Here is a 27,693-nt window from a genome sequence, read left to right as displayed (position 1 = left end):
CATTGTGATGCCTGAAATCTTTAAAATTGTGGTAATGTGGACACAGAGCAATCAATGGCTAAAGTGTTAGCACATTCTAGGACTTGGTTCTTGAGTCTTCGTTTTAGGTTAACAGTCTCTGATAGAAAGTGGGCATTTAGTGCATCCGAGATACTGGCCCTCTTTAGAGCTGATCACCAGGTCATTGGTAAAGGATGTGGATGACCTGCTATGAGGGCAAAGGGTCACAATGGTGACCAGCAGAGAGCCCTGCTACTGAATTTGTGCTGTTTTGTGGCACTCAAAGACCAAATATATGGTCAATTATACCTCAGTGTCTCCCATGGCAATTATCTCGGCCTTTTAAAATTGAATAAAATTAATTGAATTGTTTCTACCTTCTTGATTTTGTGACAATTTATATTTTTTCAGAGTCAAACATGCATTTATCTAGAACTACTCTATGCCAAATAGTATGCTGTGCACTGAGAATACAGTGTAATACAGGGGTAAATCCATGGCCATACTTAAGAACAAGAATTTAGAAAATTGGAAAAATACAGCGAAACGGAAAAAAAATCAGCCATCATTGCATTTCCTAAAGATATCACTGTTAAACTTTTGGTATGATCCTTTGAAATATACATTGACATATAAATTTTTTCCACAAAAGTGGTCTCATGCTGATATATTCTCTTATAATCAGATTTTTTTCCACCTAGGATGCCATGCAAATCTTTCCTTAGCAGTAAATATACTCTATGCCATAATTTTAATATAATATTCTGTTACATAGATATGCCCCAATTTATTTAACCAATGTCCTGTTTTTAAAAATTTAGTATAACTTACATTTTTTTGCATTTATTTTTAAATGCTACAAAGAACATCTGCATAGCTAAATCTTTTAACTCTTTAACTGTTTCCTTGGGATAAATTCTGAGTACATCTTAAAGATTTTTGATGTATCCTCCAAATGCCATACAAAATGTATACCAAAAAGACATATATGCGAATGGTTATAGTAGCATTATTTCAAATAGCTAAAAACTACAACCAAAATGTCCATCAAAAGTAGAAAGGACTAATAAATTGGTATATTCATAGAATGGATTACTCTGAAGCAATGAAAAAGAATGAACTACATACAGAGGGCAGAAAAATCTGTCCGCAGTTGGCAGAACTCACGGATGCCGAGGGCCGACTGTAGTACACACTTCTATGTAAGGAACTCGCGCATCCGCGTGTTTTGGTATCCGCGGGGGTCCTGGAGCCAATCCTCCACCGATGCAGAGGGACCGCTGTAGTGCTACACGCAACAATGTGGATAGATTTCACAAACATAATGTTGAATGAAAAAAGCCAGATGTGACAGAATACGTACTGTACAGTATAATTCCATTCATATAAAGTTCTAAGATGAGGAAAATTAATTTACAGGAATAGAAGTCAAAGCAGCAATTACCTTTGGGGAGATGTAGCCTGGGAGAAGGCAGATGGGGGATGTCTGGGGTGTGGTTATAATCGGCTTCTTGATCCGGGCTGTAGTTATATGGGTTTGTTGGTAAAAAGTGACTGAGTTTCCCGTAATTTTGCCTTCAATGAAACACGTTTACGTAAAAAGGCTATACTACTTGTCGGAAAATAACCAAAGTTTTATGAAAGTGTGGGAGAAAGCTTCTATTCTAGGTTTGAATGGGGTCAAAGGTTAATTCAAGTAGTCTCTTTTTTTTTTTTTTGGCTGCATTGGGTCTTCCTTGCTGCGCGCCACCTTTCTCTGGTTGTGGCCAGCGGGGGCTACTTTTAATCGCGGTGCGTGTGGGCTTCTCACTGCCCTGGCTTCTCTTGTTGCGGGTTGCGGAGCCGGGCTCTAGGCGTGTGGGCTTCAGTAGTTGTGGCATGTGGGCTCAGTAGCTGTGGCTTGAGGGCTCTAGAGTGCAGGCTCAGTAGTTGTGTTGCCCAGACTTAGTTGCTCCGTGGCATGTGGGATCTTCCTGGACCAGGGCTGGAGCCCATGTCCCCTGCATTGGCAGGCAGATTCTTAACCACTGCACCACCAGGGAAGCCCTCAAGTAGTCTTTAAAGTTGGGTAGGAGTCGGTGAGTAAATATCCCAGGGAACAGATATAGGGTGAGCCAAGGAGGAAGGGGGAGAGTGTGGGGTCAGTTGGGGAATGGCAAACACTTGGCTGGCTTCAGTGTCATGGACTGGCAGGATAATACAGTAAAGAGAGCCTGGGATTCGATTTTGGAGGCCTTAAACACCAGGTAATGGAGTTTAGTAGCTCTCACATGGAAACAAATCAGAAGCAAAAGCAAAGCCCCTTTTATCATGGTGACACTAGCACTCATTGTAGAGTTACATGATAGTTTATGAGTTTTAACTTGAGGGTGTAAATATGTAAGTGTACTTGAATCTTCCAGGTACTGTACATTTTCAGTTCTCTCTCCTATAACACTGTCTGATTCTTTCTCCCTCTAGAGAGACAACCATTATCCTGAAGTTAGTGTACCCTTCCCAGCTATGTTTTAAAATTTCACTATATATGTAAAATATTAAATATACTATATGCGATATACTATATATAAATTGTATATGTTTACATGTTCTTATATTTTATAATCTTTTAAAAAGATAAATCTTCTGTTTTATTGCACATTTGAAACCTGCTCTTTTTCACCCAACATTACTTGGGTGATGATTTAATTTGCTTTAAATATCTACTTCCCTGTTGATGGGCTTTTATTCATTTACCACTTTTTACTAATATTAACAACGGCACAGTGAACACCTTTGTACATGGCCCATAAGCACAACTGCAAGTATTTCTCTAGCTTATATACTGAAGAGTAGATCTCGGTCCTAGGATACGTACATGTATTCAATGATGCTCAATACGGACACATTTTCCAAAGCAATTCTACCAATTTACCCTCCCATTAAGCAGTCTGTGAGTGTTGCCTTTGCTGCACATCACTAATGCCTGGTACTGTCCGCCTACTTAATTTTAGCCATTAGGATGGAAATGAAATGGTATCTCGTTTTGGATATAATTTGCATTTCCCTGGTCACTTGTGCACTGCATATCTTTCTATGTGTCTTCTGGCTTTTGAATTTCCTCCATCATAAATTGCTTCTTCATAGCCTTTGCTCATTATTCTGTCGGGCAGTTTGTATTTTTCTTATTGCTTCATGGTGGTTCTTTATATATTCTGCTGGGTATGATTCTCTGTCTGTTATTACGGACATTGCAAATATCTTCTCCTGGTTTGGGTTTTCTTTTCATTTTGTCTTTTGTCATTAGTTTTTAATTTTTTTTTTTTTTTTTTTTTTGGCTGTGCCACGTGGCTTTCAGGATCTCAGTTCCCTGACCAGGGATTAAACTCGGGCCACGGCAGTGAAATCCCAGAATTCTAACCACTAGGCCACCAGGGAACTCCCAGGAAGTTTGTGATTTTTAACATAACTGGATGCACATATTGGCCTCCGCTGTTAGGATTTGCTCTTTTGTGTCACGTTCTAGTCATTTCATACGACTTGTATGTACATTAAGTCTTGTTTTTCACATTTAGGTCCGTGATCTATCTGGAATGTATTGTTTGTGGATGGTGTGAAGTAGGGACTAAGTTTACTTTTACCCTATGGATAGCCATATGATTGTCTATAAGGAGGCTGCAATGAGAAAAACTAAGTATACATTTCACAAGGACAAGATCACCCCCAGACACAAACCTTAGTACTATGAGAACTGACTGCAGAAAAAAGGAACGATGATCGCAATGAAAGTGAAAGAAATCATTTATTCAATTAATATATTTGGCCGTTTGAAGAAAAAAAATCTGTCTAGCTGCTGGAATCACATTATGCATCAAACTAAATTCCAGAGGGAGTTAAATATAAAAGCTGAGTTCATTAAGGACCAGAAAACTATATTAATAAATATCTGTGACTCTTTTGATGGGGAAGGAAATAGCAATTAAAAAAAGATGTTAAACTACCAAGAAGTAAACAAAATAAATGTGTGAGATCTTTATGAAGAAATATTAGAAATGTCGCCAGGAGCATAAAAGGAGACTTCATGGAAAAACATACCCTGCTTTTAGAAAGGAAATATAATGTATTATTATAAAAATTGTTTTTCCTTAAATTAATCTATACATTTAATGCCACTCCCCTAAATACAAACATGAGTTTTTCAAGTACTCAAGCTGACTTTAAAGTGTATATTGTAAAATAGATATGAAAAATAACCAAAACAATTCTGACCAAAGACGAGTAACAAGGGAGGACTCATGTCTATTTCATATTAGAACATATTACTAAGATTTATAATTGTTGAGGTGGTTCTTGGCAAATATCTGGAGGATTGGGGTCTCACTATGAGAAGTCCTGGGATTCTTCAGCCTGCCAGAGACTTAGGACGAAACCCCAATTTTTATCTTTACCAAACTTCTGCCCAAGGTAGTGAATTCACGTTCTCCCTATGGCTATGTGCTCACCCAGACAGGCTTCTCCTGCTTCATGTGCTCTGTGCTTATCAGAATTACAAACACTGGACCTAGGTCTGAAGTGGGGTTCCTGGACCAGCAACAGCAACACCAGCATCACTTGGGAGCTTGTCGGAAATGCAGTATCTCGGCCCCTCCCCAGACCTAAAATCAGAATCTGCATTTTAACCGGAGCCCCTGGGGACTTTTATGCACCTTAAAGTTTGAGAAACTTATATATTATTAGACCAACCTTCTTGTCAGTGGAATAAAATTACCTATCACCCCTCCCTGACACACACACACACACACACACACACACACAGCACACACACATTTTAGTTGAACTAAGGCTTATTTCAAAAGCGTTCTTTTGTCCTCAATTTAAATAAAAACCACCAGCCACTTCTGCCCCTGACTTATTTTTTAATTTTTTACTCTTATTTTTAATCTCTCTTTTAGGACATGTCCCCGCTGGTCTAAAATGCCATCCCGACCAGGAGCATCTGGTTTATCCTCTGGGTTGCACCATCCTCATTCAGGCACTAAATACTCAGGAACAGAATTTCCTACACGGTCATGGCAACAATGTCTCCTGTGTGACCATCTCCAAGAGCGGAGTTTACCTTGCTTCCGGACAAGTCACATTCATGGGCTTCAAGGTGAATAAACTAAAAAATCATTCATTCTCAATAGATTTAGCGGTGCCTCCCAAGAAAAACTGCTCACTTCAGAATAGCTCTGTGCTACCCTGTTTACACCCTTCCTCCTCTTCCTTTGAACCCTCTCGGAACTCATTTTCATCCTATCAGGCTGAGAGCGGAGGAACCTGGTGGTTTTATACCCGATGGTGCAACTTGTGACCGGTAATGCTCAGAAACAAACGTCCCTGATTACAACTGTGTCCATCTTGTTGCTGTCGTGTTTGTAAGACCTGCTCTAATTTCTAGAAGAGTGACGAATGATTATTTCTCACCGAGAGGGGTAGCTATCTCTTGCAGTTCTTTCAAAGCCTGTCTGTGATCTGACAGTGTATTCTTGCTCCCAGGCGGATATCATTTTGTGGCATTATAAGAAAAGGGAGCTGATTGCTCGGCTATCGCTTCACAAGGGCAAAATTGAAGCTCTGGCCTTTTCACCAAATGATCTGTACTTGGTATCACTAGGAGGCCCAGATGATGGAAGGTAATGAACTAAGCATACTTACCTATTTTCCGCCCTGCATATTTCTAGATGTGTTAAGTACCCTCTCCTTTCTAACATTCTCTGTTTGCCCATCTATAGAGCGTGTGTGGTGTGAAAACGCTATGACGAAAATATTATGGGATGCTGATTCTCAAGCCTGGCAGTGCATTGAAATCAACTGGGAGTTTTAGAAAATTACTGAGGGTTGGCTCCACCTTCAGAGACTTTGACCACTCGGCCTTAAGAGTTAGAAAGACTTCCCAGGTGATTCTAATGTGCAACTAAATCGAGAACCATTGCTGTAAAAGATGACATCATCTTGTCACCATAATTCTCATCATAGACAACAGCTGATTTTTTTTATTGAGCACTTACTATGGGACAGGTGTGTGCTGAGTCACTTGACTTCATTATCTCATTTAAGCCTCATGACAACTCCATGAGGTGGGAGCTATCGGGACCATATGACTGATGAGGAACTAAACTCACCAGCTGCTAAGTAGCAGAGCTGGGGGACAAACCCTGGCAGTGTGACTCCAGAGGTGGCATTTTAAATTTTTTAACTTGCCTCACCAAGACATGATCTTGGCGCTCAAGGATCTCACAGTCAAGTTTAGTAGGGAGAGAATACATACAAATGAAATTGTGGGGGGAAAACTATTTCAAAGCATTATATTAGGAATAAAAATCAATGTAGTACCTATTCCTGTGTTAATGCTAAAGGAACATCATTTATAGAAGAAAAATAACACCTGAGGTTTGTGTAGGATTTAATACTTGGGTGCACTTTCACAGATATTTTCTTATTTGAGATCCACAGGTTAATTACAATGGAAATTTACATCTGTGTGTAGTTGCATATTGACCGTTCTCTTAATATATAGCAAATCAACAAAATCATCACGAGATTTCCTTCTTTCACGGTATTCTCTTGCCATGTAAATAATCAGACTTCCCTGGCTTATCCCCATTTGACTGTTTTGGGTTTTTTTTTTTTGTAAGAAATGCATCCAGAAATCAGCTATTAACATTCTTAGCTCAACTTAAGGCAGTTGTTCTCAGTCTTGCGTGCACATTGAAATCACCTGAGGAAATAAGACCCCTGATGCCTGGGTCCCAGCCCCAGAGGCTTTTCAAGCCTGGCAATTATCACCCCCCACCCCCAGACCCTGCTGAAGAGTTGCTAAGGCTAGGCCTTGGGGGGAGAATAAAACGGCTCCTTAACCGAGACTAATCTGCAAAACTGTCATCTCCTCTGTAATCTTAAGCTTGATTTTAGGCTCTCGAAGATTTGCTTACGGAAAACTGGAGATGTTGAGAAAAACATTCTCAAGAAAGTTTCTTCTCGAAAGAAAAACAAATTTTGCTGTACTAGGAAAATGCAACATGCCCATCCCTGAATAGTCACGGTGGTGAAGCGCATGGGGTCCTGTTGATTGCTTCTGTATAGTCATGGGTCAACCCTGACCGTGTGGGAGGGTCCATTCTACCCAAACCACCTGGCGTCTCCACAGAGGGGGAGAAACAGAAGGGATGCTAGGAACTAGAGTGGACACTCTAGAATTTGCATATGCATACCTTTTGAATATTTTGTAACCTATCTGCGAAACTTTTGCATTAATGTTATTGTACTATCAGTGTTGTACTACAACCTGCTTTTGACTCACTTTATACCAAGGATATCTTCTATGTGTATATATGTAGACAATACCTATCGCTCTTTGCAGCAACTGTATGCTATTCAATTGTATGGATCTGCTGGAATTTATTTGGCCAGCTATCTATGTTGGCGCCTTTTATTTATTTTTAAATCTTAAAATTGTTTTTGAAAAATTAAAGCTATACCTGTTCATGGTTTATAAAGCAAGTGTGTTGTCCTACTATGCAGAAGGATTCAAAATTTGTATCCCCTCCACCATGAAGAGTTCTACTGTCCAGAGGCACTTGGATTCTTTTTTTTTTTACAGCCCTATTGAGATACATTTCACATACCATGAAATCCACCCATTCAAGATGTACAGTCAGGTGGTTTTTAGTATAGTGGTTAGTTGAGTGGGTTTGTTTGGTTTTTTTTTTGCCAGAATACTTCCCCAAGGACATTTTTTACGTGTTATATTGTGCAACCTTTGCCACAAAGGTTTTAGACCATTTTCAACACCTCAGAAAGAAACCCAGTGCCCATCAGCCATCACTCCCAATTCCTGCTCCACCACTGCCCCTGCCCCAGCCTCAGGCAACCACTAACCTACTTTCTGTGTGTAAAGATCTGCCTGCTCTGTATGTTTCACGTAAATGAAATAATACAATATGCGGCCTTTTGTGACTGTTTTCACGTTGTGTGGATATACCACATTTTCCTTACCCATTCATTAATATATAGACTTTTGGGTCATTTCCACTTTTAGGCTACTATTAATAATGCTGTTAGGAACATTTGCGTACAAGATTTTGTGTGGATGTACATTTTTATTTCTCTTGGGTATGAGGTTTTAACAGTCTTTTTTGATATTGGTTCCTCTACTTTTTTACAACTTTTAAGTGACACGCATCTCAATTTTTCCACGTTAGGTGGTATCTATCAACTTCCTACTAAGAAAAAGAATTCATAGCTCTTATACTATCTCCTTCCCCCTTCCTGGCGATCTTGGTTATACCTTTATTTAGACCACCTGTGATAATTCATTCCACATGTTGAAAATTTGGGGAACATAGGTAGGCATGTTTTTACATTAACCAGGTTTGTACCATCTGCATTCTTTTTCTTTAATACTCTGACTCCAGTGTTTAATGTAACACCCCACACACACATTTTTGATAGCATTAAGCAAACACTACTCAGTTTAGGACTAAATTGTATGACTGTACTCAGAAAGATGGAAAGGTAACCTACAACCGCACTTCTCAAAGTGTGGTCCCCAGACCACCAGCATCAGTGTCACCTGAGACTTTTTAGCAAAGGAGACTCTCAGCCTCCACCCCAGACCTACTGAATCAGAAAGTCTGGGGGTAGGTCCTAGCACTCTCTGTTCTACTAAGCCCTCCAAGTGAATCAGCTACATGTTCAAGTTTGAAAACACGCCTATGTCATCCCCTTTATTGCTTCTAATTAATGAATTTTTTTTTTTTTGCTGGAGTATTCCCCAAGGAAATTTTTTACAAGAGATAAATGAGTGGTAAACTTTTACGCCCTGCCTGTCTGAAAATCTCTTTAGATTTAGCATCAAACTTGATTGATAGGCTGATGGTTTTCCAGCCTCATGATCATTTTCCTTCAAAACTTTTAAAATGTCACCCATTTATCTTCGAACCCAGTGCGATTGAGGAGACGTCTGGGGGGCAGGGGGGCGGTGTAATTCTTTTGTTCCTCTGTAAGTAACCTTTTCATTTTTTTCCTTCTAGAACCGCTAAAAGAGCCGTTTCTTATTTTGAAAGCCTGTTTTCCCCTGACTCTCTTTGTCCTTTCGTCTGGGCAGTGTGGTGGTGTGGAGCATAGCCAAGGGAGACGCCATCTGTGGCAGCCCTGCTGCCGGCCCCAACGTCGGGAATGCCACCACGGTCATCTTCTCCAATTGCTGCGATGAGATGTTTGTCACTGCTGGAAAGTACGCATCCGCCGTCAAGGTGTCCAGAATTTGTAAATCACTCGATTTGCTTGCACAGAAAACACGGTCATTCCGATTAGGGTGAACGTGGCTTTCGTCCTGGAAAAAGAACTTCCATCTTAATTTTCATGATTTGGGAATCATTAAAAATCCTTTTAGCTGAAAGTCTTTTTAAATATGGTTATTTGACCATTCTGGGCTTCCTACCGAAAAGGTTCTGCTGATCTGCTAAACCCATTTCAGGCTCTGGTCTGTTTGTTACAGATAACACATTGCCCCCAATCAGTGCTCGCAGGGTCATTTGCCCAGTTGCACCGATTCACTTACTGGTTGATGTTTCTTACCACCCGCGCTTAATTTAGATCTCGTGAAATGAGAGTTTGCGAATGAACTGCACCAGCAAGTTTCAAACATTTGACTATCAGCCATACGCGATCATTTCTGGTAGGGTCAGCATCAAGCAGCTAAGCAGGTGGGGTACCAAGCTGAAGGTCTGAACAGAGGCCTGCATCTGTCTAACAGAAGAACTTAATTTACAGGTTCACCTATCAGAGCCCTGTTTGGAGTTTGACATGAAGGTTAAACCTACATAAAAGCATCCCCTTTCATGTCACATACCAATTCGCAGGTCAGAAATCTGAAGGTAGGGTTGAAGCATATGTTGGTTGGAACGATCCTTTTCAGCCCACCTGTGGTCTCCCATCTGTGAAAGGCGCATGTCATTCGTTACTTTTCCGGCCAGAATAAAGAATCTGTGCTGTTTCCTGCCCCCACCTTGTGACATCCGGCATGCATCTGTTCCGTGGCTAATTACAAGGAAGGATTTATTCAGAGGCCATGAAACTAACTGGCTGGCATGAAAGCCAGCCCCTAAGGAGAGAATCTTATCAGGACAGTTCTCTGATCCTAAAGAGGCTGACCACGTCCTACCCTGACTTCGGGGGGTCACTGGTGGCCGTGAAGCTCAACTCCCTTCAGGTTTGCAGAATCGTTTGCCTAAAACTTTTATGGGGGGGTCTATATGCTCTTCCACAGGTGATTGAGCAGCAGGTATCAGCTAATTCTGATGTCTGCTGATAATGTTTCTCCAGGAGTCAAAGCCTGAATTTAAACCAAGAAAAAAAAATTTTTTTTAGGACAATCTTTATTATAGGTCTGCTTTAATTTCTCGTGACATTGGCAACTGAGAAAAAGTTAGCATTCTTAAATAATATTTCTGGTATGTACCCATATACCCTGGATTCTCCGTGATGGTCCCAATTTCAGGTATTCCATTATACTGACCCCCATGAGATGTCCTGCAAATTCCAGTATTTCAGCATCCAAATGACATCTACCAGAAAGGCCATGGAAAAGCTGATTTTTTCTTAGTTTGCAAAGTACATTCAAAATATCAATACTATTGAGCACTTACTAATATGTGTGTGACTCTGGGTGCTAAAAAAAAAAAAGGAAAACTAAACTTGATGAACTGTATTTTAGCATTAATCTTTTCTGCTTTAAGATATTAGCTGAAGTCTTTGTGATGTTAACCATGATATTTTTAAACAGGTGTTCAGAGTAACTTAACATACAATGATTAAATAGCGAGTATGTGCCGAGTCTCATCTGAGGTGCTGATGCTGTTTGGCATTTAGTTGCCCTGTCTCATTTCTCCTTCCTTGTAGACAGGACTTTCCATAAGGTAGTCCTTCCCTTTAAAATTTTTCCTCACAGGGCTTCCCTGGTGGCGCAGTGGTTGGGAGTCTGCCTGCCGATGCAAGGGACACGGGTTCGTGTCCCGGTCCGGGAAGATCCCACATGCCACAGAGCGGCTGGGCCCGTGAGCCGTGGCCGCTGGGCCTAAGCATCTGGAGCCTGTGCTCTGCAATGGGAGAGGCCACGGCAGTGAGAGGCCTGCGTACCGCAAACAAAAAAAAATTTTTTTTCCTCACAACTCCATACCTTGAAAGAAACATCACTTGATGAATTTTGGTTTGCTTTGCTTACTTGTTTATTCCTATGTCTCTGTTTTCACCAGTGGATAGAGTATTCGCTTCAAAGTGAGAGAGAGCTGGGTGTGAATCCTTGCTCTGCTGTGTGTAGGCTCTGCGTTTCCTCGTTTGGAGAGTGGGGGATCCTAAAACCTACTTCGCAGGGTGGTTGTGAGCATTGAATGGAATACAATCATCCCTCGGTATCCCTGGGTTATGCATCCGCAGATTCAACCGACTGTGGATCACGTACCATGTTTAGATCTGCAGTTGGTAGAATCTGCGAGTGCGGAATAGCGAATGCAGAACCCACGGATACCGAGGAGGACCACCTGTGGGCTATGAGCATGCGCGAATTCTGGTGTCCGCTGGCGGGTCCTGGAACCAATCCCCCATGGATACCAAGGGACGACTGTATCTTGGGTAGATCACCAAGCTGTAACAAATCCCCCGAAATACCTAGTTCTCTTCCTTTCAGCTTCTCCTTCAAGGCACTGCAGAAAACAGAGAAGAGACGAAGTGTCTATTAAATGGATATCCGTTTGATTGCGGGTTTCTTTTCTCCAGTGGGACAATTCGAGTATGGGAACTGGATCTCCCAAACAGAAAGATCTGGCCAACCGAGTGTCATACAGGACAAATGAAAAGAATAGTCATGAGTATCTCAGTGAGTATTACTCTAAGTGTTATTTTAGGTAGCTGTTAGTACAAGTTCCTATTAACAGTACCGACCAAGATAGGTGTCTGTGCGTGTACGCATGTGTGTGTACGTGTGTGTAGGTACACGTACCTAGGCTTAGGGGTGGGGAGGTGAGGTCTGGACATGGGGGACATTGACTGAGGAGGCACAGGTGAGGGAGCTCCCGTGAGAACCTGGAGAGGCTGCCTAGACGCAGCTATGGGGAAATCTGTTTCAGTGGGACCTGAACTGCCATCAGACCCCAGGAACCTGCCTCACCTGGAGGGAAGCAACGTAGCCAGTAGGTACTCAGAGCCCCCAGCACCTCCCTTTGCCACCTATGTTATTTCTGCACCGGAAATAAAGTTTCTGACAATGAAACTCCTTGTTGAAATGCAGTTTCCTCCATAAGGAGGAATTATTCGTATGTTTTTAAGGTGGATTCAAATATTCATGCATATAACCCCATTCTCCACTTCCTCTTTTTTAATGCATACTCATTTTATGAATGTAGACTTTGAAATAGGAGATAAAGCAAATGCACATTCTCTCTGGAGGAGCACCGTTTCTCCCTAGGAGCCCTTCGGAGGTGTCTCGGGATGTGCAGGCTAACAACAGACACAGGTCAACTTCCGGTGAAATGCACAGGCTGCTTGGAGTCTAATGTTTCCTCCAGTTCTGAGTTTGGCCCTATTGTGCTCCCCTCGAAGCTGTTCTTACCCATCTTTGAGTCTGAGGAAACAGGAGTCGCCATAAGGACCTTTGTAGGTCTTTTTTTTTTTTAACTTTTTATTTTATATTGGAGTATAGTTGATTAACAATGTTGTGATAGTTTCAGGTGTACAGCAAAGTGATTCAGTTATACATTTTCCCATTTAGGTTGTGACATAATATTGAGCAGAGTTCCCTGTGCCCTTTGGAGGTCACAGTGGGGTTCAGAGAAGGCTCATCCCCTCCCTGATCAGGGGCTCGTGCACATCACCGGGGAAAACCAGGTCTTCAGATTTCGTTTTCCCTCTGATCCCCAGATGGCCCATGATGATAGCTTCTTCTACCTCGGCACCACCACTGGAGATATTCTAAAGATGAACCCTAGGACCAAGCTGCTGGCAGACACTGGGCCTGCCAAGGACAGATTCAGTCTGGTGAGTAGAGACTATCAAAGTCTGCTCTGCCCTGACATTTTCTAGTGATTTCTTCCTGCCACTGTGAGCACAGACTTCCGTTAAGTGTCTGTGGAGAAAAAATGACGAGTCTGTGATGGACCCAAGGCCACACCTAAGTTTGCAAGGTTAAGTTGATTAGTTCGCTCAAGCCCTCCTCCCTGGTTTATATTCAGGGCAGAGGTATTCCTACGTGTCCTCCATTAGGGATCAGAATCACACCTTTTTTTCCCTCATCTTCAAAGCTCAGGGCCTGTGGCTTTGTAACCACGTTGGTTCCAGCATTTGGGCAGCCTAGTTGCCATGTGTAAGAGACATGTGCTCTTTCATTTACAAGACTATATATCATTTTATTTTCTAATCGAATAACCAGATCTTAGATTTTAGCCTCAGCTGACATTTTAAGTCATGAGCAAGACGTAGAAATTGTTCATTGTTTATATTTGCAGAATTCCTAACAATTCAGATTAAAAGTCCAGTGAGAGATTTTGATATTTAAACCAAAATAAAAAGCCTACAATCAAAGGGTAATTGGACAGAATAAGTGCTGTTATTTCCAGTGTCCCGGAAAGTTACAAGGGCTGTTTCTACTAAACTTTGAATTTGAAAGCTGCCAGGTTCTGCACCTGCCTATCTCATGTCTGGTAATAGAACAGAAGGTTCTAACTAAGCTTAGATGCATTTCCACTTAGCCAATAGTCCCAAGAAGCTTTGAAATATTGCATCATGTTCCCGGGAAGACGTTAGAGTTTTCTTAATCACATAACTGTTTATTATTCCAGCTTTTAAGGAGGTGCATAAGAATGAGAGAAAGCTCTAGTATAGGTTGAGAAGAGTCTAGAAATAACCCCACAGGAGATCAAGGTATAGTCCAAGCCAGTGTTTTTCAAATTATTTTTAGGAGAGGGATTCCAATATATTCAACAGATGAAAGCAAAGCAGATCAGGTTAAAGGAGTGAAAGGCTCAGAGCCCTGCCAGTTCTGACTCCTGAGATACCTCCAAAGGGCTCCATGAAACACTACGGGAGGGGCTTCCCTGGTGGCGCAGTGGTTGAGAGTCCGCCTGCCGATGCAGGAGATACGGGTTCGTGCCCCGGTCCGGGAGGATCCCACATGCCGTGGAGCAACTAGGCCCTTGAGCCATGGTTGCTGAGCCTGCGCGTCTGGAGCCTGTGCTCCGCAACAGGAGAGGCCACAACAGTGAGAGGCCCGCGTACCACAAAAAAACACTATGTGAAAATTCTGATCTGGACATTTTTGCCTCCCCACCACCTGGGATGTAAGTGCCTCTCCAGAAAAGATGCTGACTGTCTTAGTGTTCCTCAAACCTGTGGCACTTAAGTCTCCTATGGATGCTGTAATACCTAATTCAGGTCCAATGGTAAATTCCATAAAGCGATGTTTCCAAGATGGCTTTTACACAAGCGGAAAGAAAAGAATTCTTTTAGGACAAAGGGATAGGAGGTATCACTGAAGACATTTGGTTTGAATATCAAGTAATCTCGGGCAGTTACCCATTTTGAAACTCTACCGAAATGTTTGCTCTATGTGTTGTAAGTCAATTATACTTCAATAAAAAACAAAAGACTAAACACAAACAAACAAAAAAATGTTTGCTCTGTGGTTAGAGAGATAAAGAACTGGAATGGTTTCAAAAGGACAGACAGCACTGTTAGGCATACAGCACTGAAATGAAGAAGATGATTATAATAATAATTTAAACAACAGTACACAGTGAATGTTGAGGGGTCAGACATGGAGCATAGCACCTTTCTTGTACTCTCATTGGAGAGGGTATCTGATGAGATATAGGTACCACTGCAACTGTGCTTTACAGATGAGGAAAACTAAAGCACATGCCATTTAAGATCTCATGGCTAACAAGTAGTAGAACTGCTACTGGAAGCCCAGCAGACTGGCTCCAGAACCTGTGCACTGGAACAGTATCATCTATAGTTGCAAAAAAGTTTATTTAGAAATTACACGTATGTAACTTCGAAGCTCTGTGAAACTCTACCCCTTGCTTCCCTAAGTCCCTAAACAAATGCTAAAAATATTTAGCATTCAGGGATGTCTCCTCATGGGCCAGGCATTCATCCCATGGTCCTGCTCCAGCACTTTTGGAGCTGGGGGTGGGATGCAGGAGAGGGCAGCATGCAATTCTGGTTCATGCCTTCATATTCCTGAGCCTTGGTTTCCCTTCTCAAGCGTCATGGAATGTCTTTTGAGCCAGAACAGGCAAAATTCTGTTTAAAGTAACTTGAAGGGACATAATATTTGTTTTGTAATATCCAAACTTCATTAAGACACAAACCTCTCAAGTCACTAGCTATATTATTATTGAATGTTTTAAAATAAAATATTGGGGGACTTCCCTGACGGTCCAGTGATTAGCACTCCACGCTTCCACTGCAGGGGGCATGGGTTCGATCCCTGGTCGGGGAACTAAGATCCTGCATGCTGCGTGGCTTGGCCAAAAAAAAAAATTTTTTTAAAAAGAAGATATTGGTCGTGCACATTTTCAGATTAGAACTTCATAGAAGGTGATACAAAATGACCATCATACGTCCCCAGACTTTGAAGATGGCTTTGACTTTAAATATGTTTCCTATTACAGGTAAGATCACAGACTGAATGCTTTAGTTCAGAAAATACAGTCACCAAACCATAAGGGGTCTCCTGTGCTTTCTTTGGATTTCAAATACAGTCTCTTTGCATTCTAAGGGTTAAGTTCTGGTGAAAATGGTGGCACCTGAGGAACTGACGTTGCTGGGGTCGTGCTTATGTCTCTGCGGTAACTGCATTTGGGTGGATGTAAAGTGTTAATTTTTAATATATTCAGAATGCGCAGGTGGATTTAAAGGCAAGAAGCTTGGTGCAGCGTGTTTGCTGCTTCCTGGCACACGAGCTTGTTGTTGGCACCGAGGCGTCTTAGCCAGCCTGGGGGTACATCACAGGCCACACCTTGCTTAGCTTCATCCAGGGCAGCAACAGCGTGGCCCTGGCCATGCCCATTGTGTCAGGTCACACATAGATTCTTTTTTTTTTTTTTTTTTTGCGGTACGCGGGCCGCTCACCGCTGTGGCCTCTCCCGTTGCGGAGCACAGGCTCCGGACGCGCAGCCTCAGCGGCCATGGCTCACGGGCCCAGCCGCTCCGCGGCATGTGGGATCTTCCCGGACCGGGGCTCAAACCCGCGTCACCTGCATCGGCAGGCGGACTCCCAACCACTGCGCCACCAGGGAAGCCCATCACGCATGGATTCTTAATGATGAAACCGTTTGGCCTTTTTCTTAATGCTCTTTCTCCCCCTAGGGAGTGTCAGCTATCAGGTGCCTGAAGATGGGGGGTTTATTGATGGGCTCCGGAGCCGGATTGCTGGTCTTCTGTAAAAGCCCCAGCTACAAACCCATCAAGTAAGTTCCAGACTCCACAGGGTTTGGAGGGGGAGAGACCCTCTAGAGGGAGGTTTGCTTAAAGCCGGGAACTAAGTGATATTGGCAAAGTGATATTTGGTTAAAGAATCTCATCTTAGAGGCAGGAGAGATGGGGATATATGTATAGCTGATTCACTTTGTTATAAAGCAGAAACGAACACGCCATTGTAAAGCAATTATACTCCAGTGAAGATGTTAAAAAAAAAAAGAAAGAAAGAAAATAAAGAAAGAAAGAAAGAATAAGATGTGTCTTTGCCCTTCCAGAACTTACAGTCTGGTTTGGGGATAAGGTAGACAAACATGAAAATGTCACTATAATATGAGATGATATATAAACACAATCTCATGGTCCCAATAAATTAAAATATATAATGAATGTTGCAGAGAAGATTACAGAAGGGAGTGATCTTGTTGGGATGGAAAGACACGTCCCAGAGGAGCAGAGGCAGCTTTTGAACTTAGCTTCAACAGAAGCCAGATACCCCTAGACACGCTCCACGTGGCCTCTAGCTCTGTGTATATGGATATACATTGGAGAAACGAGTATCACCTGTTTTCATGCAGATGCATCTGTATTGAGCGCTTGCTATGTACCAGGCACTGTTTTAGGTGCTTGGGAAATCAATGAATAAAGCAGAGAAAAAAGAAGGAAAAAAACCATCCCTACCCTCATGGAGTCTACGCTCCAGCAGGAGGGAGACGACAATAAATAATAAACAAAATAAACAAGTAAAGTACATGGTATTAGAGAGCGATGAGTACCATGGGGATAAATGAGTAGCTTGTGGAGGAGGGGGGTTAGGTTTTGAAGCAGACGGGACAGGTTGCAACTTTAAATTCAGTGCTCAGTGTAGGTCTTATGGAGAATATATTGGGACCAGTTTTGTGTTTGTATGAAGGGGAATAAAAAAAGGGGGAGGCAGCTTCAGAGCAGTGTTGGGTAGACTCTGGACCCATGAAGTGAGTATAGGAAATTAACCCTTTCATTTTTTAACCCCTTGTTTTTAATACACAAATGGACCCATTGTAATGAAGATAATTAGACTCAGAGTAATGATTACAGGGTCGGTGCTATAAATGTCTGCAGGATAACCCTGTGTACCAGCAAGGCTCAAATTGGATACTGTGATTTCCTTCTCCTTGGGTTTGTAGGTTGAGGAAGCAGCCCCCAGGAGAGGTCATGGAGGTTAGAAAGGGAACTCGGATGCTTGTACAGACGGCTGGGGGTCAGAGGTCCTGGCCTTGCCCCTGTAGCCCTGGGAACACTAGCACCTTGTATTCTTTGCAGCCCAGATGCCAAGGGTCAGTGTTTCTCAGCTGCCCTGTATGGGCTCATGTAGGGTTACCTCCGTTATCTCCAGCTGCAACCCTGTAAAGGAGGAATTATTCTGTGGTTGAGTAAACTGAGGCCCAGAGGTTTCTAACTTATCCAAGAGTCACAGAGCTCTAGTTAGTGAAGGAGCTGGGATATGACTTGGGTTCTGTCCTTTCCCCCTTAACTGTTCTGTGTCCCAACAACAAATGACTCTGTAAAATACTGCATTTCCCATGCTCGTTCCCTGCACAAGAACCCTCACTGTATTTTCGCTGTCAAAACTAAGTTAGTTCCAGAGCAAGGTTGGGTTTCGAGGGCCTCGTTCATTTATATATTCTTTTTTTAAGAAAAGCTCATACTCAGTAAACATTTGGGGAGCAGGGGAATCTGAAATATCTGAAAGGTGGAAGAAGAAAAAATGACCCCTGAAAGTTCTGGCAAACATAGCCACTATTAACACTTTGTTATTTCTTCTTGCCCGTGTTATTCATATACATTTTAAAAGAATTGTACTTTTTTAATATATAAACTTTTGTATTCTGGTCTTTTACTTAATGCAAACATCATAAATAGTTTCAGTATTACTACATGATCTTTTATGGTGGTAAAATATGTATACTTCATAACCTTTTTTATTTTGTTTTGCAATACGCGGGCCTCTCACTGTTGTGGCCTCTCCCGTTGCGGAGCACAGGCTCCCGGACGCGCAGGCTCAGCGGCCATGGCTCATGGGCCCAGCCGCTCCGCGGCATGTGGAATCCTCCCGGACCGGGGCACGAACCCGTGTCCCCTACATCGGCAGGCGGGCTCTCAACCACTACGCCACCAGGGAAGCCCTCCATAACCTTTTATTTTTTTTTTTTTTGATTATTTTTTTTTTACACGGACCTCTCACTGCTGAGGCCCCTTCCGGACGCGCAGCCTCAGCAGCCATGGCTCACGGGCCCAGCCGCTCCGCGGCATGTGGGATCTACCCGGACCGGGGCACGAACCCGTGTCCCCTACATCGACAGGTGGACTCTCAACCACTGCGCCACCAGGGAAGCCCTCCATAACCTTTTAAACATGGTTTTAGTGGCCAGGCAAATACTTTTTGAAGTCACTGCTCCATAGATCATTTAACCATTCCAACACAATTGGATACTTAGGTTGTTTCCAACTTTTTACTCTTTTAAATAAGGTTATACTAACATTCTTTGACATAAAGGGTTTTTCCCCTGATTTTAGGATTACTTCCCAGAAATGGAATTAATAAAGTGTTTAATTAATTGGCATGGTCATTTGTGCCCATTTGCTTGCCTAGAATGTTCCCTCTATCTAAATCCTACCTGTGTTACATGACCCATTTCAGACCACACTTCACAGATAAGGTCCCCTGACTATAGTAGGCCATGTGGGCCTCTCCCTTTGCTGACCATGGGCACTTAATATTGTAACCCCTGCCTTTCCAACTATGCCGCCTCCTCAAAGGCATGTCCCAGGTCACACACCTGATATGTGTCCTCTGTAATGCTTCGGACAGTTAATGAATACTCATCGATTGAGGAAATCTGCTTCTCCTCTTGCTCCTCCTTAAAGGAAAATCCAGTTACAAGGTGGCATCACTTCTATCACACTTCGAGGGGAAGGACACCAGTTCTTTGTTGGAACAGAAGAGTCACACATTTATCGTCTCACCTTCACAGATTTCAAAGAGACTCTCATTACAACTTGTCACTTTGAAGCTGTTGAGGACATCATCTTTCCATCGTAAGTAGAAGACAGTAAAAATGATAAGAACGTGGAGATTTGGTGCTGTGTGTAAGGACATGTAATTTTATTAATATACTTTCAATACCAACTAACATAATCGATCATGATAAGTCATAATAAATTATTTTTTCTCCTGAAATGTTTCTATTGTAGCGAATTATTTTAATAGGCTTTCTATTGCCTTTACCAAGCAGCTACCTTTGTTTCATAATTCAAATTCGGGCCTCTTTAGAATGTTGGCTTTTCTAATAAATCCATCATGGAAATGGTGAACAGACTGGCAAAACTTTTCTATGTTTTCCCACTGCTGTCTGGAGAAAAGCTTAGTAGTGTCTTTTTTCAAACATCTTTCGAGTCATTTGTTTGCACCTCTTGGGTCTTCCAGAGTTGGCATGCTCGACGGCAGTGGTCATAAGATTGAGTCCTTCTGGATCTCGTTGCTGTATATCTTGGTAAATCCCTCAAAAACCCAGTGAAACAAGTAACCGTCAGCAGTTTTAATATCAAAAAGAGCTACAGTCAGAGTTTGCCATTATTTGAATTTGCAACCTCTTTTGTCTTTGGTGAGATTTGTTCCATGAGGTTGGTCACAGTTTTTGCTCTGAACTTCCTCAGTGTTTCACTTGAATTTACAAAACTCAAAGTCATTGTTCTATAGGTAGCAAGACTCTCTTTGAAAACTTGATCCTTAAGATCACAAAATGTAGTTTTGGTTCCATGAGTCTTTCCAAGTTTTTTTTTTGTTTGTTTGTTTTTTCCGGTACGCGGGCCTCTCACTGTTGTGGCCTCTCCCGTTGCGGAGCACAGGCTCCGGACGCGCAGGCTCAGCAGCCATGGCTCACGGGCCCAGCCGCTCCGCGGCATGTGGGATCCTCCCGGACCGGGGCACGAGCCCGCGTCCCCTGCATCGGCAGGCGGACCCCCAACCACTGCGCCACCAGGGAAGCCCTCCATGAGTCTTTGTGATTAGGTTCTCCCAAATATTTCTATTAGTGAAAATAGCTGGTGCCTCCCATTAGGTGAATCTTTATTTGAAAACTGGTCATTTCCTTTCTGTATCACTTTTCCTCTCTTTTTCTAAGGAGCTTGGTAGAATCAATCTGTAAAATTATTTGGTCCTGGTGCCTTTTGTAAGGGTAAGTTTTTAAATACCTTTTCAATTTCTTATGGAGTCTTTATTTAGGTTTTGTACTTTTTTCTTTTTTTTTTAACAGCTCTATTGAAATATAATTTACGTATCATAAAGTTCACCCATTAGAGTGTACAGTTCAATGGTTTTTCTAGGGGCATATTTACAGAGTTGTGCAACCATCACCATAATCTAATTTTAGAACATTTTATAGCCCCCAAAGAAACACACTAGCAGTCACTGTAAGCCTATAAGGTTCAGCTTTCAGCCACCCAAACTGAGCACAGTTGATGAATGTACCGTGCTCAGCTGAAGGTAAAAAACTCTCTTAAAAAGGTAAAAAAAAAAACGCTCGCATTGATCCCCTGAGCTCTGTCCTCAAAAACAGAATCTTAAAATTAAAAAAAGAAAGAAAAAAAACAGTAGAATTTTTAAAAAGAAAAATAGTGTACCCTCTCTGGTCTCTGCCTGCTTTTTCTTGCTTTTGCGGTTCCCCTACATGTGGAATGTGGCTGGCACACAGTAATTTGGGCAGTTTTTAAATTTTAATTAATTAATTTTTTGTTGCACCACACGGCATGCAAGATCTTAGTTCCCCAGCCAGGAATCGAACCCACACCCTCTGTGGCGGAAGCGCAGGGTCTCAACCACTGGACCGCCAGGGAAGTCCCTGCATTTCTTTTTTAATAAATACATTTATCTATTTATGGCTCTATGGCTGCGTTGGGTCTTCGTTGCCGCGCGCGGGCTTTCTCTAGTTGCGGAGGGCTACTCTTCGTTGCGGTGCACGGGCTTCTCTTGCGGTGGTTTCTGTTGTTGCGGAGCACGGGCTCTAGGTTCGCGGGTTTCAGTAGCTGTGGCTCGCGGGGTCTAGAGCGCAGGCTCAGCAGTTGTGGCGCACGGGCTTAGTTGCTCCGCCTCATGTGGGATCTTCCCGGACCAGGGCTTGGGCCCGCGTCCCCTGCATTGGCAGGCGGATTCTTAACCACTGCGTCACCAGGGAAGCCCCGTCTTCAGGATTTTTGGTTCTTATTGTTGTTCATTTTATCTGGCTTTTATAAATGTTATCTGTGGGAAGTTTGTGTGACCACTTCACTGCTCCAACATCACAAGCATATGTTTCTGGATATATGCCCAGGAGTAGGATTTTATTTTATTTTATTTTTTTGACTGTGCCATGCAGCTTGTGGGATCTTAGTTCCGCGACCAGGGATTAAAGCCGGGCCACGGCAGTGAAAGCTCTGAGTCCTAACCACTGGACTGCCAGGGAACTCCCCAGGAGTGGGATTTTAGCTGGGTGGGAAGGAGCACACATACTTAGTGTACCATCTTGATCCAATCAATTTGGAACTTAATCTCTCAGATCCTAAACTCAGGAGGTTTTTGGACTAGGCTTAATTCCTGAGGAAGTGGACTGTCCATCTCGGGGAGGGAGAATTTGGAAAGTTCTCTAGGTAGATTCATTCCATGATACTTGATTTTCATAGGAGTCCATATGCTTCTTTAAGAGCTCACGTTGGGACTTCCCTGGTGGTACAGTGGTTAAGAATCCGCCTGCCAATGCAGGGGACACGGGTTCGAGCCCTGGTCCGGAAAGATCCCACATGCCGCGGAGCAACTAAGCCTGTGCACCACAACTACCGAGCCTGCACTCTAGAGCCCACGCGCCACAACTACTGAGCCCTCATGCCTAGAGCCCGTGTTCTGCAACAAGAGAAGCCACAGCAATGAGAAGCCCGCGCACCACAACGAAGAGTAGCCCCCGCTCGTCGCAACTAGAGAAAGCCCACGAGCAGCAACGAAGACCCAACACAGCCAAAAATAAATAAATGAATTAAAAAGAAAAAAAAAGAGCTCATGTTCCCCCAAGGAGGAGCTCATTCACTGAAGGCAGTGTCTGACATAAAACATTTCTTATTTCGATAAATATTACCACTCCAACGTTGGTTTGATTTGATCTCTGTTAATCAGAATTGCCAGGAGCAAGGAGCTCCTGCTTTCCTGTTCCAGCACTTGCTGTTTCTTTTTTAAAAAAAAAAATTTATTTATTTATTTTATTTGGCTGCGCCGGGTCTTAGTTGTGGCATGCATGCAGGATCAAGTTCCCTGACCAAGGATCGAACCCAGCCGGGCCCCCTGCATTGGGAGCGTGGAGTCTTAACCTCTGGACCACCAGGAGAGTCCCAGAGCTTGCTGTTTCTGGGTGGTAGTCCAGCATCATAATTTTACCTCTGAGTCCCAAAGCTAAGTATGTGGAAATGATCCACTTATTTTTCCATTCATTCCAAAGTGAGTAGATTTTAACCTAAGAGAGAGGGACTCTCTTTTTATGGATGTGCTTATGCTGATAGGTAGGAATTTCTTGAGAGGTATTTAAATCTAAAAGCCCAGTCTCCACCAGGACTTTAGCTAGAAATGCATACTTTATTTTTCTGGACACGCCCTGTGGCATGTGGGAATTTAGTTCCCCCAGCCAGGGATGGAACCGTGCCCCCTGCAGTGGAAGCGGGGAGTCTTAACCACTGGACCACCAGGGAAGTCCCTAGAAATGCATACTTATAAAGCAGATGGTCTTTATTGTACCGTGGTATGACTCCTTTTTCTCAAATTGGAATAATCTGTAATTTTTTGGACGTTTTTCATTATATTTACGAGTTGTCCATTGGGGGGAAAAAACCCAACAGACCAATTACTATGGGTTTTTCTTCCTTGTTCACAATCTCATATTTTCTCATAACTAAGCAAAGAAGTATTTTGGGTTGTCTGCAAACATGAATTCTAGAACCCTTGTCGTTTTCTTCTTTGAAATTTTAACAAGATTGTCTCCTTTACAGGAAAAGGTTTGTTTAGTCTCTTTTAATATAAATATTCCACAGATGTATTTCTTCTCATGTGTTACTTGCGATCAACAGGACACTGAAAGACTTCTAAATTGGCATTTTCCTTTTGAGCAACTTTGTCCCAACCCTTCGTAAGAAAAAAGACTATGAAAGATTTTTTTTTTTTTTTTGGCCGCACCACGTGGTCTGCAGGATCTTAGTTCCCCGACCCGGGGTTGAACCCGTGCCCCCTGCAATGGAATTGCAGAGTCCTAACTGCTGGACTGCCAGGGAAGTCCCAAGACTATGAATGATTGTCCACAGGTGGTTTGAGGGCATCACATGCCATTTTACACAAAAAATCTGTAAGGCCATCAGGCTTGAGATAATAGGTGTCTAAAGGCATCCTTCCCTCCATCCTCGTGAAGGCCATTTTAGTGTCAGACCGGCACCTGAGAAACACTGTGCACCTCGTATGGCGGCATCCCTGATCCTCTTGGTGGCTTCTTTGCAGTGGCACCGCTGAGCTCTTTGCCACCTGTGCCAAGAAGGACATCCGGGTGTGGCACACGCTGTCCAACAGGGAGCTGCTGCGGATCACCGTGCCCAACATGACCTGCCGTGGCATTGATTTCATGAGGGACGGCAAGAGCATCATTTCCGGTAAGGTCGGCGTGCCGGGGTTTGGCTTCGGGCCCCGGCTGTGGCTTTGGTTCTCGTCATTCTTATCCTACCAGGCGCGACATGGGGATGACCTGGAACAGACTCCCACTGTCCACTGGCTTCTCATCTAGCCTCTCTCTGGAATTCCCGTCCAGCTGGGATTCCTTCTGAGCTGGGAATTACCAAGCCCCAATCTCTCTTCCCCCACGTTGCTGCATAGAGCATGTTGCTTTCTCTCTAGCAAGGAAATTCAGTCAATCATTTACAAAGTGGATTTGAGGCCTTAGCGAGTCCAGGGCGCTTGAATGAGAACCCTTTTTGTTGTTCAAGAGATTAAAAACTACTTAAACTAAGTTATAGCGCCAAGGGAATTTTTTTTTCATTCAGTTGATTATGTGATGCCAAAATATTTTAACATAAATTGCAGACACCATGATATTCTACCTCTAAATACTTCAGTATGCATCTCTAAAAATATTTTCCTATAAAATCCTAATTTCTTAATATTGTTTATGTTCAATCCATATACAGATTTCCCCAGTGGTCAAAAGTGAATTCACTGGTTCACATGAATGAAAAGTCAAGTGGGTCTTTAGGGGCAGCTATTTAAACAGTGATATCAGGAGACTTCCCTGGCAGGCCAGTGGTTAGGACTCTGCACTTCTACTGCAGGGGGCAGGGGTTTGATCCCTGGCTGGGGAACTAAGATCCCACATGCTGCGACACAGCCAAAAAAAAATAATAATAATAAATAAAATAAAATAAAATAAAACCCATCTCATCCCCTCTTTCCTTGGTTCTGTCTCCTTGTGTTGGATTCTCCCCTGGGGCGTGTCTTCTCCACAGAGCAGTCACCGGAAGCTCTTGACTTACATTACACTTAGAACTAACAAACCCCGGGGTCAAGAATCTTGGAGTCCCCATCACCTGCTCTTTTCCTCTAATACCCCACCCCCGTTTCCCCCCAATGGCTCCCCCTTCAGAGTATATCCAAGATCCCATCCATCTCATCATCTCCACCCTCGTCTCAGCCACCACCTTCTCTCTCCCAGATTATTCTAGAAGCTTCCTACCAGGACTCCCTGCTCTGCTCTTGCCCATTACTCTGCTCCCCCGATCTGCTCTCAACACAGATGCCAGAAAACTCTTTAAAGTGTAAGTCAGATCGTGCCATTTCTAGGGCTCAACGGTCCTTTCCTGTTTAAAAATAAAAGACAGGGCTTCCCTGGTGGCGCAGTGGCTGAGAATCTGCCTGCCAATGCAGGAGACACGGGTTCGAGCCCTGGTCTGGGAAGATCCCACATACCGCGGAACAACTAGGCCCGTGAGCCACAACTACTGAGCCTGCGCGTCTGGAGCCTGTGCTCTGCAGCAAGAGAGGCCGCGAGAGTGAGAGGCCCGTGCACCGCGATGAAGAGTGGCCCCGCTCGCTGCAACTAGAGAAAGCCCTCGCGCAGAGACGAAGACCCAACACAGCCAAAAATAATAAATAAATTAATTAATTAAAAAAAAAAGACAAAGTCCCTGCAATTGCCTGCAAGGTCCCCCCTGACTTCTCTCCCCCCAAGCCCCACCTTCTTACCTCTGACTTTGTCTCTTACTGCTCAGCCCCCCGAGCCATACGTGCTTCTTTGCTCTTCCTATATTACACATAGGGCCTTTGCTAGAGCTGTTCAGTCTGCCTGGAATGTTCTTTCCCCAGAGAGCCCCATGACTCATTTCCTCACCACCTTACCGCCTCGAATCTTGGCTGAAATGGGATCCACCTTGAGCATCCTATTTAAAATTGCTAAGGTCCAGAGCTGATGCTGGAGGTGATGAGGGGCAGCCAGCCAGGTGAAGAGCTGGGTAAAGAGCACAGCAGGAAGAGGGAACAGCAAGTGCAAAGGCCCTGAGGTGGGAAATTACTTGGTGTGTTTGAGGGATAGAAAGAGGACCAGTGTGTCTGAAGCTTAGAGGGTAAGGTTGGGGTCAGGGTTGAGGGAGAGTAGTAGTAGAAGAAATTGAAGGGGTAGGGAGGGAGCAGAGACTAGTTACTCTAGAGAATTAAGGAGCTGGTTTTCATTGTAAGTGCAGTGGGGAAAAGCTTTTTGAAAGTTCTTCCTCAAGGAGGTGAAATGATTTTAAGAAGTTCACCCTGGCCCCTGCATAAATAATTGATTGCAGGAGGGCAAGAGTCTCAGGCTAGGGAGAAAGCTGTTATAATAATCCAGGAGAGAGACGCTGGTGGCTTGGACAAAGGTGGTCCCAGGGGAAGGGTTGAGACGTGGCCAGATTTACTGTGTTCAGACTGTAATGCTGATGGGACTTGTGATGGATCGGAGGTGGGGTTGGGTTGGGTGGATGGCACAGAGAGGAATCAAGGATGGCTCTGAAGTTCTTGGCTTGAGCAGCTGTTTGGGTGGTGGCGACTTTTATTGAGACGGGGAAGATGATGGGAGTGGGAGAAGAAGCATCAGGTTTAAAGTGGGGGCGAGGGGTGGGAAGGCAACATTTATTTGCAGGTGTTAAGCTCTGCATCCCAGAGGCATGATCGACCAGCCGCTTGAATGTGCAAGTTGTGCGGCTCATGGGAGAGGTGGGAGCTGGCCTCCCGCTTCTCTCTCCTGGGATGGGGCTCACCTGGAGGCAGGTTCAACTAAGGCACGTCGCTCATTTCCCTCAGGAGGTGTGGCCAGTTTGGGGAATCAGGGAAAAGGGGGCTATGATTCCTGGCAGCTGGTGGGAGATCGGCCTCTTCCCTCCATCACCACCACTGCCCCCAGTCCTGTCTCTCACTTAAGATTTAAGAGAGCCGCAGTCTGCAGAGACCACGAGTATACTCATCCTGCCTGCCTTTGTTTCCCTTTCATGCCAGCGTGGGACGACGGTAAGATCCGAGCCTTTGCCCCAGAGACAGGCCGGCTGATGTACGTCATTAACAACGCCCACAGGATTGGAGTGACGGCCATCGCCACCACCAGTGACTGTAAAAGGGTCATCAGCGGCGGTGGGGAAGGGGAGGTATTATTCTCGAAGGCAGAATCTTTTTAAAATAGCCCTTGGTTCAGAGCAACTGCCTCATAGCAGGCCACTAATTTGATTTTTTCACCTGTACTAGGAATCAGGCAGGACCAAATTAAGATTTTTGATGAAACTCTGAAATACCTCATAAATTAAAGTTCTAATAATATAAATACACACATCAATATTTTTGTTCCCAGAAAGGACATTTAGGATACAGACATGAAATCATTCTACAGGGAATTGAGCTAGGAATCCAAGTTGGTGTTTTGCCAGAGTTCTAGAATACTGTTTTTTTCTCCTTCAAAAACCAGTTATATCAATTGTCTTTATCTTATCTTGTAAAGGAGATGCTATTTTTAGAATTGATTCTTTCGTCTACCCAGAGGCTTCGACCATCACTTCAAAATTATTACACTCGACCTTTTCGTTCCATCATTTCAAGGAGCCTAAAACATCTTTTTAGGGAGAAGAAAGATACAGCATCTTCACGTAGCCTTTGGCAGA

General features: G+C 43.5%; 1 protein-coding gene across 2 annotated transcripts in view; it reads left to right on the top strand.

Annotated features, from left to right (window-relative positions):
* Nucleotides 1-27,693, top strand: part of CFAP52 (cilia and flagella associated protein 52) — a 36,186-nt gene that overhangs the window by 1,300 nt on the left and 7,193 nt on the right. The window contains exons 2-10 of one of the 2 annotated variants that reach the window (XM_060134041.1): nt 4,929-5,128; nt 5,515-5,651; nt 9,125-9,253; nt 11,794-11,893; nt 12,934-13,050; nt 16,384-16,484; nt 19,399-19,569; nt 24,035-24,183; nt 27,041-27,186. In XM_060134041.1, the coding sequence (XP_059990024.1) occupies nt 4,929-5,128; nt 5,515-5,651; nt 9,125-9,253; nt 11,794-11,893; nt 12,934-13,050; nt 16,384-16,484; nt 19,399-19,569; nt 24,035-24,183; nt 27,041-27,186 (1,250 nt within the window). Of the gene's footprint in view, nt 1-4,928; nt 5,129-5,497; nt 5,652-9,124; nt 9,254-11,793; nt 11,894-12,933; nt 13,051-16,383; nt 16,485-19,398; nt 19,570-24,034; nt 24,184-27,040; nt 27,187-27,693 lie in introns of both variants that reach the window. The other variant, XM_060134042.1, reaches the window with a different exon arrangement.

This window comes from Lagenorhynchus albirostris, chromosome 20 (genome assembly GCF_949774975.1).
Source record: "Lagenorhynchus albirostris chromosome 20, mLagAlb1.1, whole genome shotgun sequence".
Classification (NCBI taxonomy): domain Eukaryota; kingdom Metazoa; phylum Chordata; class Mammalia; order Artiodactyla; family Delphinidae; genus Lagenorhynchus; species Lagenorhynchus albirostris.
Note: the sequence above shows the minus strand (reverse complement) of the source record. Positions and strands in the feature narration are given on the sequence as shown.